Source organism: Muntiacus reevesi, chromosome 4, assembly GCF_963930625.1.
Source record: "Muntiacus reevesi chromosome 4, mMunRee1.1, whole genome shotgun sequence".
Lineage (NCBI taxonomy): Eukaryota > Metazoa > Chordata > Mammalia > Artiodactyla > Cervidae > Muntiacus > Muntiacus reevesi.
Window position 1 is genome coordinate 116,658,213 of NC_089252.1, and position 13,062 is coordinate 116,671,274.

The following is a 13,062-nucleotide window of genomic DNA, read 5'->3' on the forward strand; positions in this document are numbered from 1 at the left end:
CTCATTTGCATTTTCTTTCCTGAGACTTTTCTTCACATCAAGTGACTTTTCTTATTGAAAAATTTATAACAGATATAATAAGATCTTATTTAATCAAAATGAAAAGTCACATTATCTTCATAGTTACATCAGTCCATCTTAAGGCTGTTAGGTCTCATCAGTTTAAGGAGAGGCATCACATGTGATTGTTGTCGAGGTATTTGCAGATTTGAAGAGTCTTTTCCTTGAAGTGGAGATGTCCACCACGGGAAGCCTTTCACTGATGAAGAGGGGAGCGCTCCACAGACCCAGCAGTTAGGCTGGTTGTGGAATTCAGCATAAGAGTGAGCCCAGGACAGGAAGGGATTGTCTTGAGGATCAAACGGCAGACTCAGGACTTTTGGAGTCAGCAGAAGTAGGCTCACATAGATTATCAGGCCCATCTTTTGGCTCGTCTAGACAGTCCCAATACGTAAACGGATCGGGAAGAAAGTGGACCAGGGGCTTCAGTAAGCACGGAGTAAGTTGACCCAGTATCTAAAAGGAAATCAACGGATTGGCCCCCCACAGTTATTAATACCCGGGGCTCCTCAGGTGTAATTAGGACGGGAGCTTGTGTGGGGACCCCCGGGCACCTTCAGTCCTGATTGTCTTGAGAGTCCGACCCCTGAGACCTGCGCCTCTGTGGGCAGTCTCTCCTCCAGTGTGGTCCCTTGCAGACCGGACATGGAGCCGGGGTGGCTTAGATGCCTGAGGGCAATCCTGCTTGAGGTGCCCCTCCTTTCCACAGCCATAGCAAGCCCATCCCTTTTCACCTGGGTCCCTCAGGGCGTTTTTCTCAGGCTGTTTAAGAACGGTTCTCATAGCCGTTGAGAAGGCTTCCACCTGTTCCTTTGTCTTTCTCTGCCTTTCTTTCTTTTCCTCATATTCTCTACCATAATAGACTGTCTGAGCCAGTTGTAACAGATTATCTAAAGACTGATTTGGTCCATACGCCCGTTTTAATAGCTTATGGCGAATATCTGGAGCCGACTGACTGAGAAATCTACCCTTTAAGATCACTTTTCCCTCTTCACTTTCGGGATCAATCTCAGTGAATCTGCGAAGGGCTTCTCTCAGTCTATCTAGGAATTTACCAGGAGCTGCCTTCTTCTGTTCTATGTTTGCCAATTTGCCATAGTTTAAAGGCTTAGCACGCACCTGCCTGAGTCCTTCAAGAATATATCTGACACAATGACTCTGATCCCATCTTCCTTTAGCTGTGCTGTAGTCCCAGTCTGGTTCTGTAACTGGGACCGCCTGATTCCCAGTGGGGAGGGCGGTTATCTCGTCCTCCCTCTTCCCTACTGATTCCATACCAAACCATTCATCTCCATAAGCAACCGCTTTTCCCAAAACTCAAGTTTTTGAGTTGGAAGTCAGCGTTTGTCCCAAGATATACATCACATCCTTCCAAGTAAGGTCGTAAAGCGGAGTAACACGTTTAAAAGCTCTAATATATTTTTCTGGGTCCTCTAAATAGTCTCCCAGATCCTCCTTGATTCTTTGTGTTTCTTGATAAGAAACAGGCTTATTAACTCTCATAGACTGATTATTTCTCCCGTGGGGTGCTTCATGAAGAGGCAACAGCTTGTGTGGCTGTTCCTCAGTCTCTCTTCCTGCTCTACGCGTATGATCCCAGAGATAGACTGGAGAAACCTGCTTTTCTTCATCTCTTTGTCTCCTGTCCTCCATCTCACCTAGCAAAGTAGGAGGACAGGAGGGAGCTGAAGGAGTCACACCTAAATCTATAGCCTTAGGACACAAGTCTGGCACATTTCGCAGAGAAAAAAAGGGCAACACACATGCTACTTCTACCCACTTCCCTTGATTTCTGAAGAACCGGTCTAACTGTAAAAAAAACAGTGTTATACTTAGGAGACCCTCAACCGGCCACCGTTCGCCGTCCTCCAGTGGGTACCGCGGCCATGCAGTATCACATAGGAAGACCAGGTGTGTCTTCTTTAAGCCCTGGGGATCAAATCTATCCCAGTTTTTTCAGGAAACAGTTCAAAGGAGTGAGGCTGCAATTGTTAGCTCCTAGCTTGTCCTGAAGAATCCCGGACGAGCCCTCAAGATGAAAGGTTGTTGCTGAATCATGCAAAGACGCCAGGGGAGACGTCTTATTTGCCTTATGCATCGAGGTGCTCCTCTCTTGGGTGTATAAACACCTATAGTTGTTACGTCTTCCTGGATGGAGTCCTCGGTCATTATGTAGTGTCCTTCCTTGTCTCCTGCACGTCTTCATTTTGAAATCTATTTCATCTGCTGTGAGTATTGCTGCTGCAGCTTTCTTTTGATTCCTATTTGAGTGGAATGCCTTCTCCCAGCCCCATGCTTTCAAAGTCTGTATGTGTCCCTAGGTGTGAGGTGACTCTCTTGTAGACAGCATATATTGGGTCTTGTCGGTTAATCCGTTCAGCCAGTCTGTGTCTTTGGTTAGAGCATTTAATTCATTTACATTCAACGTAATCATCCATCTGTGTGTTCCTATGGTGATAGGAACATTTTCTTAATTGATTTGGATTTGTTTTTGTGGGTGTTTTTCTAGTTTCCTGCTTAGAGAAGTTCCTTTAGCATTTGTCATAAGGCAGGTTTGGTGGTGCTGAATTCTCCAGCTTTTGCTTATCTGTAAAGCTTTTGATGTCTCTGTCAAACCTGAATGAGAGCCTTGCTGGGGACGGTAATCTTGGTTGTAGGTTTTTTCCTTTTGTCACTTTAAATACATCCTGCCGCTCCCTCCTGGTCTATCTTCCAGCCCGCCTATTCATTCTTCTGCCTCAGTTATCCTATTTGTTTTTTCCTTGTGGTGTCTTTTTCATTTCAGTTTTTGTCTTATTCATCAGTGTTTATCCTTTAATTTTTCTAGGTCCTTAAACACATTGTATTTTCTTGATCCATGCCTCCATTCTTTTTCCGAGTTCTTGGATCGTCTTTACTAGCATTACTCTGAATTCTTTTTAGGTAGATGGCAGAAAAGGTTAGGTCTCATAAATTTTAGTTTGCTGCAGTTTTATACAGGGAATCATTGTGCGTACTGGAAGTCCTTTAAAGTGCAGTTCTTGCTCGGCTAGTGAGGTACAATCAAACAGAAGTGACCTCGGCTAGACTGTTTCCAGTTTTGAAGTTTCTGTTGCTGGTGTTGTAATATACAACATTAACATGTGTAAAATACAATTGCTCTGTTTACTTCTGTTTGTATAAACATAGGTTATATGTTGTTTAATCACAATATTTCCTCTTGGCAGTGGACTCCCGAAAAATTGACCAGGAGGGAAGAATCCCAGATGAAACTCTAGAGAAACTGAAGTCCCTGGGGCTTTTTGGAATGCAGGTCCCAGAAGAATATGGTGAGTGAGGGAAGCACCACGCAGCTGGCTCAGCCTTCAGCAAAGCCCTCTGTGTTTGTCCATGAAAGGGGTCTGTTCTGGAAAGGTGGCCTTTGAAAATGCATTAAGTCCGGGGTCAGGCTGCAAAAATGCGGAAATTAATCGAGCTGCCCTTTGTGGGCTAAATTCGGAGGGCTGGCTGGTGAGTGCGGGGCCTGGTGAAGGGGCCTGTGGCAGGAAAAGCTGGTGAGCTCTGTGCTGCCCCCCCCATGGGGGGTCGGGGTGGGGATGGACCTGCACCGCGTCTGTGCTCTCTGCGCCCGCGGGGGAGGAGGGCTGGGTCTCACCCCCGGGCAGGCTGGCCGATGGCCGCGCGGCCTCTCTGGCGGAGGAGCAGCCCCAGGCCGCCAGCGCTCTGCGTCTGAATGTTTCAGAGGGGCAGAACATAGTCCTGCGTGGGCACCAGCCCGGACACGGCCCGGTGTGCGTGCTCAGGATCCTCTCCTACCAGCATGCCACCCGCCGCCCCAGCCTCCTGGCCCTGTGAGCCCTCCCCCGAGCCCCGGCTGGGGCGGCCTCCCGCTTCTCAGCTCGGGGTCGGGGGTTTGGAGCGGAGAGCTGCTGGTAGCTGAGAGCCGGGCACGTCCGTGGCTGTGTCCATGCCGGGGGTCAGTTTGCACAGCAAGGCCCAGACGCTGGTTTAGCTCCAGGGCGAAAGTGCAGTCCGCTCCCCCCACACACCCCCCATGTCACAGCCCAGGGTGGGGACCCTCATGCCTGTAGAACATGTCCCACCGGGACCCAGGCTGGAGCGGCTCCAGTCTGAGACAACCTGAGATTTTAGGACGAACTAGTGTGATGCCGCAGTATCAGGGGGAACCTCCGTCTGTGTGTGTGTCTGTCACCGTGTTTTAAGCTGTTACAGGGTGTCTCCTGCTCATTTCCCGTTAAGTACCCCCTCCCACATTTCCAAACTGACAGTAATAAAAGAGGTTACGGTCTATGGGGGAAACATGACATCATCTCTGCAGCTGCTCCGCTGGTGGCGGGATGCAGCGCGGGCAGCCTGCGGGGTCAGGGCCCTGTGCTCTCCCCAGGCCTCCAGGCCCGGTGGGCTCCTTTGTCAGCAGCTCCTAGGCCCCGGGGAGTGTCTGCCGCAAGGTGGGGGCTGCGTCCAATATTAGAACAGAGCAGGAGGCTGAGCCGGAGTGTGGTGGTTGGCCTGTCGTCAGCTCCGGAAAGGACGCGTGTGGAGGAGAGCTGCCAGACGCAGCCAGCTTGCTGACGGCGTCTGCTTCCCCCAGGGTCTTAAAGAAAGCGCTTCCTGATTCGGGAGAAGTAGTTGTTGCCTCCACACAAGTTTGTGTGAAACTTGAGCACGTCATTTTGTGTCTCTGTGTTTTATGCCAGCGCACGTGTGTGCGTGTGTGTGTGACTGTACAGCTCCATCCCTTACTCTGTTTTATGAGCTCCTCTTGAGTGTGAAAATGCTCTTTCATGAGTTGATGAAATGGTCACATTTGGAACTATTTCATTTTCTTTCTTTCTTTCTTTTTTTTTTAACTCTTCCTTGGGAAATTAAGGCAACTACAACCTTATGTTCACACCCAAAATAGTTTTCAGAAATTTTCCCAGTCTGAAGCACTTTGAAGCCTGGTTGGAAATTTCTGCGCCCAGTTCTCCTCCCTGCCCTTCAGCGCCCCCAGCGGCCTCACTCCTCTCTCTTCTGTCCCCACTCTTTGTCCCCCCGCCCATGATTTCACTGATGATTTCTTGAAGAAGGCTTCCCTCATAGCTCAGCTCCAGTATTCTTGGGCTTCCCTTGTGGCTCAGCTGGTAAAAAATCCACCCGCAGTGTGGGAGACCTGGGTTCGATCCTGGGGTTGGGAAGATCCCCTGGAGAACCCATCCCAGTGTTCTGGCCTGGAGAATTCCATGGCCTGTATATAGTTCATAGGGTTGCAAAAAGTTGGACACCACTGAGCGACTTTCATTTTCTTGAAGAAAAGTGTCAAGATTTTTTTTTTAAAGAAGCAAAACGGACATGGGTATATGAAACAAGTAGGAACAAAGTGTCTTGATTGACAGGGGGCCACGGCAGGGTGCTGGCTTCCCGGGGAACATTGGGGCCGTGCGGGGGCCCAGAGCCCGCTCCGCCCCTTGGGTGGTCTGTCAGATGCGCTTGAGGCCACCCCACCACCTCTGGAAGGTGGAGACGAAACGCAGAATACACACGTTCACTGGGGTTTCTGCTTTTTCACCGTGCTTGTCCTTTTGCTCCTAAAAGTGATTTGCCCCCCAGGGGATGTCTGGCAACGTTGGGAGACGTGTCTTACTGTCAGACCTGTGGTGAAGGGGGAGCCACAGGCATCTTGTGGGCAGAGGCCACGGGTGCAGCTCAGCATCCTGCAGGGCCCGGGGCAGCCCTGCAACACCGGCCCCCACGGCAGCACCCGCAGCGCAGAGACCTGCCCAGACGCCGACAGGTCCTGGGGGACGCGGAGCACGGCTCGCGTCCACAGAGCCCGGGGTCTGCTGTTCACAGCATTTCAAGTGACTGTGTGTGTAAGGACCTTGTTTTTATATTAAAGTACGTATCTGCACGTGCTTATTATAAAGCTAGGAAAGGTCTGAAATGATGTAGACAGAAGTGCGCCGAGTGATAAGTCAGTGGGTATTTTGTTTTCTTTGTAGCTGTCTATGTTGTGTTCCTTATAAAATGGCGAGCAGAATGTACTTTACGGCACCTTTTCGGGGAGGAATCTGGAGAGTAAGCGAGGATGTTCTGTTCCCGCCCTAGGTGGCCTGGGCCTCTCCAACACCATGTACGCACGGCTGGGAGAGGTCATTGGCCTGGACGCCTCCATCGCTGTGACTCTGGCGGCTCACCAGGCCATCGGCCTCAAGGTCAGGGTGTGGGTTAGTGGGACACATGGGGGGACAGGGCAGCTGGCTCCTTTGGAAACCGCCTCCTCCCCATCACCTGACCCATCCTTCCAGACCCCGGTCAGAGGCCGCCGCATCGGTGGAGCCTGCCTGCATCGTGGGCAGGAAGTGATCCCTCCCGCCCTTGGCTTGCTCCCTCGGGGCCTGAGTGTGTCTGCCCTGCTGTTGGTGCTCTCCTCCACTGGACTTGGAGCATCTCAGGGCAGGCCCCCCGGCCCACAGCTCAGCCCTTGGGGGTTTTGCTCAGCACCGGAACCGAGGGGGCAGAGCGCCCCCAGGCTCGGCTCCAACCACCCAGCTGGGCAGTGGAGAAGCTGCCGGGGAGGCCGAGTCCCCCCCTGAGACTGTGGCGGGCCACCCGGCCTGTCCCCATGCGGGGGCTCCCTGACCCCCAGCAGCTCACCATTTATTTTCTGGGGCTGCCAGCTCCGGGTAGCCCCCTCACATGAAGGAAGCATGTTCTGTGAGCACGTGGCACCCATTCTTCTCGCCGCCACTGAACGAGCCGTGTGTGTCGCAGGGCATCATCTTGGCTGGCAGCAAGGAGCAGAAGGCCAGGTACCTGCCCAGGCTGGCATCCGGGGAGCACGTGGCCGCCTTCTGCCTGACAGAGCCAGCCAGGTCAGCCCCGCACCCCCCGTAGCCTCTCTTCCTTTCCACTCCCTGCTCTCGTCTTCACCCCCCTTCTCCTCCCTGGTGATCCTTACAGGTGAGAACAGGCCCGTCAGCACCTGTTGTGTAACTGTTTCATGCTTTGCAACCCTCCTTATCGGCTTTCCTGGAGGCTCAGTGCTAACTGCAGAACCCACTTGCCAATGTGGGAGCCCCAGGTTTGATCCCAGGGTCGGGCAGAGCCCCTGGAGGAGGAAATGGCAACCCACTCCAGTGTTCTTGCCTGGGAAATCCCATGGACGGAGGAGCCTGGGGTCTACAGTCTGCGAGGTCCCAACAGAGTTGGACACAACTGAGTGACTAGACCACCACCCTCCTGATACACAGACAGCGTTCAGGAGTCACGGTCACAGCGACTCCCAGACTCTGCAGGGTGGGTGCTGTCATCCGCACTGTCCAGGCTGTGGACTGAGGTTCAGCGAGGTGGGGTCATCAGCCCAGAGTCTCGGCTGCTGTGGACTCAGGGCTTCCGACGGCAGGCCGATCTCAGAGCTTGGCACCGTGTGAACCCGCCTCTCTCTGTTTAGGCCTCCCAAGTGTCCTCACAGACACAGTTTCACCCAAGGTGATAAAGTGGGACTGGCCAAACCCGCCTTGCCACCTGTTTTTGTAAATGAACTTTTATTGGAATGTACCTGCTTGTGTACACATTGTCTGAGCCTGCAAAGCTGAATTCATTTATTACCTGGCCCTTTAAGAGCTTGTCAGCTCCTCTGTTCCACTCTGAAACTTCCTGTGGGTGCCCTGAGGACGCTTGTCTGTTCCCAACCAGCTGTGTCTGTCCCCGCAGTGGGAGTGATGCCGCCTCCATCCGGACCAGGGCCACGCTCAGTGCAGATAAGAGGCACTACATCCTCAACGGCGCCAAGGTACGGCCCTGTGGCCTCCATGGCCGTGTCAGTCTCCATCCGGACCTTCAGCACACTCCCTGGCCACTCCCCATGCTCCAGGGGTCGTTGGGGCAGACACATCACCCCTTGACCGTCTTCCTTTGTTGGAGGAAGAAGTGGGCTCAGAGAGGTTCCGTGACCCACCCCGTCCCGTCCGCCTTGGGGCAGGATAGGTACCACGACGTCCCGGCCTCAGAGTCTGCGGGCTTCTGGAGTGCCACCCGCCTCGTGGAGCTGTGCTTGTGTATCTGTTTTTTAATTTTTTCTATTACACGGAATTTGAAGCGCACACACACACACACACACACGTGTTACCGCTGGGAGCATCCACAGCCGTCTCCTACCTCCATTGCCTCCCCTGTTGTGCCGCAGCTCTGGGCAGCGGCCAGGGCGGCTCAGTGCGACTCTGCAGGGTGGTCACAGCACCGCTGGACACAGGACACGTGATGACGGCTTCTGGGCTTCCCCGGTGGCTCAGTGGTACAGAGTCTGCCTACAGTGCAGGAGCCACGGGAAACACGCGTTCAGTCCCTGGTAGGGGAAGATCCCCTGGAGAAGGGCAAGGCACTCCACTCCAGTATTGTCGCCTGGAGGATCCCCTGGACCAGAGGAGCCTGGCGGGCTTCACTCCATGAGGTCACAAAGAGTCAGACAGGACTGAGGCAGCTGAGCACGATGATTGCCTACCATCTCTTTACCACCTGTATTTTTCTGATTGTCTCAAACCTGTTCGGTGTTTCTTTTTTTTTCCCCCAGACAAGTTGCTTGAATCAAAATCCAAGTAAGTTCTACGCAGAGCCGTTTGTCAAGGAGTCTCTCCCCTTCCCCACCCTCTCCTTTTACTTCCCTCCCACCCCAAGGTGTCCTGTGCTAGAGCCAGAACTGCCACACACACACACCCACCACACACACACACAGAAACTCAGATACACATGCCCCCTGGGGAAAGCCTCGCTCTGCTGTCTTGAGCTGTGATGGGCGGCCAACGCTGATAGGTGGCCTGGAGTCGTTTGGTTTCTCTGGAGTCCTTCTGCTTTCTTTCCTCAGGTCTGGATCACCAATGGAGGATTGGCCAACGTCTTTACTGTGTTTGCAAAAACAGAGGTCGTTGATTCCAATGGCTCAGTGAAGGACAAGATCACAGCCTTCATAGTAGAGAGAGACTTCGGTGGCATCACCAACGGGAAACCCGAGGATAAGATGGGCATTCGAGGCTCCAACAGTGAGTGGTGCTGTGCGTGTGTGTGAGAGAGGAAGTGTGTGGTCCATGCATGTGTGTGCGCGTGTATGAGAGAGGAAGTGTGTGGTCCATGCATGTGTGTGTGTGCACGTGTGCGAGAGATGAAGTGTGTGGTCCATGCATGTGTGTGTGTGTGCATGTGTGCGAGAGAGGAAGTGTGTGGTCCATACGTGTGTGTGTGCGCGCGTGTATGAGAGATAAAGTGTGTGGTCCATGCATGTGTGGGTGTGTGCACGTGTATGAGAGATGAAGTGTGTGGTCCATGCATGTGTGTGTGTGCACGTGTGCGAGAGAGGAAGTGTGTGGTTCATGCATGTGTGGGTGTGTGCACGTGTGCGAGAGAGGAAGTGTGTGGTCCATGCATGTGTGTGTGTGTGTGTATGTGTGTGAGAGAGGAAGTGTGTGGTCCATACGTGTGTGTGTGCATGCGTGTATGAGAGATGAAGTGTGTGGTCCATGCATGTGTGTGTGTGCACGTGTGCGAGAGATGAAGTGTGTGGTCCATGCATGTGCGTGCACACACGTGTATGAGAGATGAAGTGTGTGGTCCATGCATGTGTATGTGTGCACGTGTGCGTGAGAGGAAGTGTGTGGTTCATGCATGTGTGTGTGTGCACGTGTGCGAGAGATGAAGTGTGTGGTCCATGCATGTGCGTGCACGCGCGTGTATGAGAAATGAAGTGTGTGGTCCATGCATGTGTGTGTGTGCACGTGTGCGAGAGGAAGTGTGTGGTCCATGCATGTGTGTGTGTGCACGTGTGTGAGAGATGAAGTGTGTGGTCCATGCATGTGCGTGCACGCGCATGTATGAGAGATGAAGTGTGTGGTCCATGCATGTGTAGGTGTGCACGTGTGTGAGAGATGAAGTGTGGTTCATGCGTGTGTGTGTGTGTGCATGTCTGCGAGAGAGGAAGTATGTGGTCCATGCATGTGTGTGTGCGCGTGTGAGAGAAAGTATGTATGTGAGGTACTAAAATGTGTGTGCAACAGGAAGTGTGCGTGCGTGTGTATGTGACAGAAACTGTGTGAGAGGCTGGGGTGGTGAGACTTCCAGGTGAGGTTCTCGCTGCCCGGCGGGACGCGCAGCCTCGGGGGAGGCCGGGCCAGAGGGCTCCTGGTCACGGGGCTCAGTCCCACAGACCCCCATCTCCCCCCCGGGCCCCCACCTCCTTCGCTCCCCGCTCGCCGCCCAGGCCCGCCTGCAGCCCAGTGCGCTCTTGGTTCACTTGAGACCAGCATCCTGTACATGGCCCTCGGCCTGGCCAGAGCCACACGGCCCTCACAGGCCCCTCAGGCCGAGGGGCTCAGCCTCTTAGCTCCCTCAGCTCAGACCACAGAGGGTCTGAACGAGCAAGGGAGCCGCGTGGCCCGCGTGCGGGTCGGGGGCCGAGCTCCCGGGGCCCCTCCGCTGAGGTCCTGGCCGGCGTGTGTTCCAGCCTGCGAGGTCCACTTCGAGAACACCAGGGTGCCCGTGGAGAACGTCCTCGGAGAAGTCGGAGACGGCTTTAAGGTGCGTTGCCCGCCCTTCCAGGCTGCTTCCTGCTGCCCGGGCAGGGAGGCTCACACTGGGCCTGCGGAGCGGAGAGGAACACCTCTGGGTGTTCCCCCACCCGGCTGGAGGCCGTGTCTGCCTGGAGCGGGCCTGGGTTCCTGCCTGCAGTTCTGGGAGGGCAGCCCATGGAGCAGGGAGCACAGCATGGGGTCCCGAGTGTCCACCCTGACCTTGTTTCTTGGAGTTAGTGTATCATTTTTCATGGACAGGTAACTCATGGGGCAGGATTCACCGCCTCCCGTGCACGCAGTGGTGGTTTCAGGGCCGGCCCTGGGCTCAGCGCCCCCGCCGTGTCTGATGTCAGACACGTCAGCCCGGAGCGCAGCGCCACGCCTCCCCTGCCCCGCCAGCACCCGGCCGTCACTGTTGCGGCGTCTGCGTCTGTGGGCCTGCCTGTTGGGGTGTTCCATTGCGATGCGATCCGTGTAGGGCTGCTCTCATGCTCTGTAGCCGAGTCGCAGAGGTGTTGGGTGAACGGAGCACTAATGTTCAGTTGTCATCGGCTGAGGGACGCTTGGGTTGGTTCGTTTTCAGGCCGTTTGAATCGTGCTACTGTGAACGCTCACGTGCGTGTTTGTGTGGGAACACTGCTTGCCGGCCTGCTGGGGGCACGGCTGGGGGAGTGCAGGGTCGCACGCTGAGCGCTCTGAGAACCCACCCGACTCTTCCACGGTGGCTGCCCTGTTGCACATTCCCACCAGCAGTGCGTGGACCCGAGGGGTCCAGGTTTTCTACATCTTGCGAGCTTGTACACTCATCCTGTTTTAAATTTTCAATCTGGCCTGGGGTAAGTGTCTTCACTCTGGGGGAAGCTGCCCCCACCTGGGCTGTGCATAGGCGTCAAAGCAGGACTTCCCTGGCCTTACGGACGTTAAGAGACCCACCTGAGGGCACCAGCCAGGCCCCCGCCGCCCGGGGAGCGGAGCAGAGTGCAGGAGGGGTAGGTGCAGGGGGCATCCTCTGCGGTGTCCCCCAGGGAGGGGCCCCGGGCTCCCCGAAGGCCAGCCCCGGAGATGCAGTCCAGTGTTGACCTTCCTGAGTTTGCAGAGCTGAAATGTTTGTGCGCATCCAAGAGATGACAGCGGCATTTCTCACTCGCCAGCGAGCCCGTGTGGTCTCCACACGCTGGGCAGTGAGGTTCTCTGCAGTGGGGGGCTGCAGAGTCGCCCTGTGCTGAGACCAGTCACCCGGTCCCCAGGATCGAGCAGTTAGCGCTTCTCGCCCTCCCTGCTGGCATCACACTGTGTGACGTGGGGCCTTGCACACGCCTTGCACACATGACCCACTGTCTCCTGAGTTTAATGCCGAGTTTCTGGGTCAGAGGGCCTGAACATTTTAAGTTCTTGGTCTGTGTTGCCACGTTGCCTGCTGGAGAATTGAGCTGTACATGAGGTCTTTGCCCAGTCCTTCTCAGCGCAGCTTTAACAAATTTCTTTTCCACTGTGTTAGGTGAAAAGTGATGGCTTTAACACACAGAAGGAAATACATTTCTAAAGCCCTGCTTCGTGATGACTGGGCTTGTCCATCAGTCAGCCTCAACACTGCAGAGCACGAAACGCTGGGGGCGCTTCCAGAGATGGAGGGCGGGATGGCCACAGGCCCGGGAGCAGAGGCCAGCGTGCGGTCAAGGAGGACGTTCTTGGGGGGCAGAGGCGGCCGGCCAGTGCGGTGGGGTGCCGCAGGGATGGCATGTCTGGGATCTGGAGCAGAGCTGTAGGCGAGTCGGCTCCGCGGTGGGAAGGTGAAGAGGCGGCAGGATCCGGGTCGGGAGGGAGGGGCGCCTGAGCCCGGGAGCCCCTTCAGGTCGGGCGAGCCTGCCAAGCTCCCATCGTTCCCCAGGAGGGGAGGCCTGGCACCCAGCCTTGCCCTCCTGTAGTGGTAAGTGAAGTTCAGGGTAAACTGCGAAGGGGCCGTGAGAGGGCCTTGTTCACGACTGTGAGCTGGCCTCCCGGGAGCCCAGTGGGAAGATTCCAGGACCCCAGGTAGGGAGTCGCTTCCCCTCGAGGTCCCGCGTCCCGAGACACAGGAGGTCTGACGTCAGGGCTCGGGGGCCCAGGGCCTGCGTGTCACTCTGCACTGGGGCTTACCGAGCTGCCCGCCCCGTGCCAGCTGCCGTGGACTCACCCGCCAGGACCCAGTCTGTCGCCCAGTGACTGGAGCAGATGCTTGCAGTCTCCCCAGCCGCACAGGATCTGTGCTGAGAGTCCCCACTCAGCTTATTGAGGAGCTCATCACACGTTCACACTCAGAGGCACATTTGCTTAATCCGAGTCACCTAGGTGAGCAGTGTGCGCTGCTGCCTCCAGGCCTCTGGGCTGTGCTGCCCGGGGGCTGCGGTGTCTGTGCCCCTTGGGGTCTGCAGGGGGCACCTCCCCGGACCCGGCGTCTGGTGCTTGGGTAGCAGTGTGTCCGCTT

The 13,062-nt window shown here is 55.3% G+C and overlaps 1 protein-coding gene across 4 annotated transcripts in view; it reads left to right on the forward strand.

Annotated features, from left to right (window-relative positions):
• The window catches only part of ACAD9 (acyl-CoA dehydrogenase family member 9), a 51,657-nt gene that overhangs the window by 31,844 nt on the left and 6,751 nt on the right, over positions 1–13,062 (forward strand). For 3 of the 4 annotated variants that reach the window (XM_065934008.1, XM_065934010.1, XM_065934011.1), the window contains 6 exons: positions 3,267–3,368; positions 6,148–6,254; positions 6,814–6,914; positions 7,756–7,834; positions 8,903–9,077; positions 10,532–10,605. In XM_065934008.1, coding sequence (XP_065790080.1) covers positions 3,267–3,368; positions 6,148–6,254; positions 6,814–6,914; positions 7,756–7,834; positions 8,903–9,077; positions 10,532–10,605 — 638 coding nt within the window. The remainder of the gene's footprint in view (positions 1–3,266; positions 3,369–6,147; positions 6,255–6,813; positions 6,915–7,755; positions 7,835–8,902; positions 9,078–10,531; positions 10,606–13,062) is intronic. The other variant, XM_065934009.1, reaches the window with a different exon arrangement.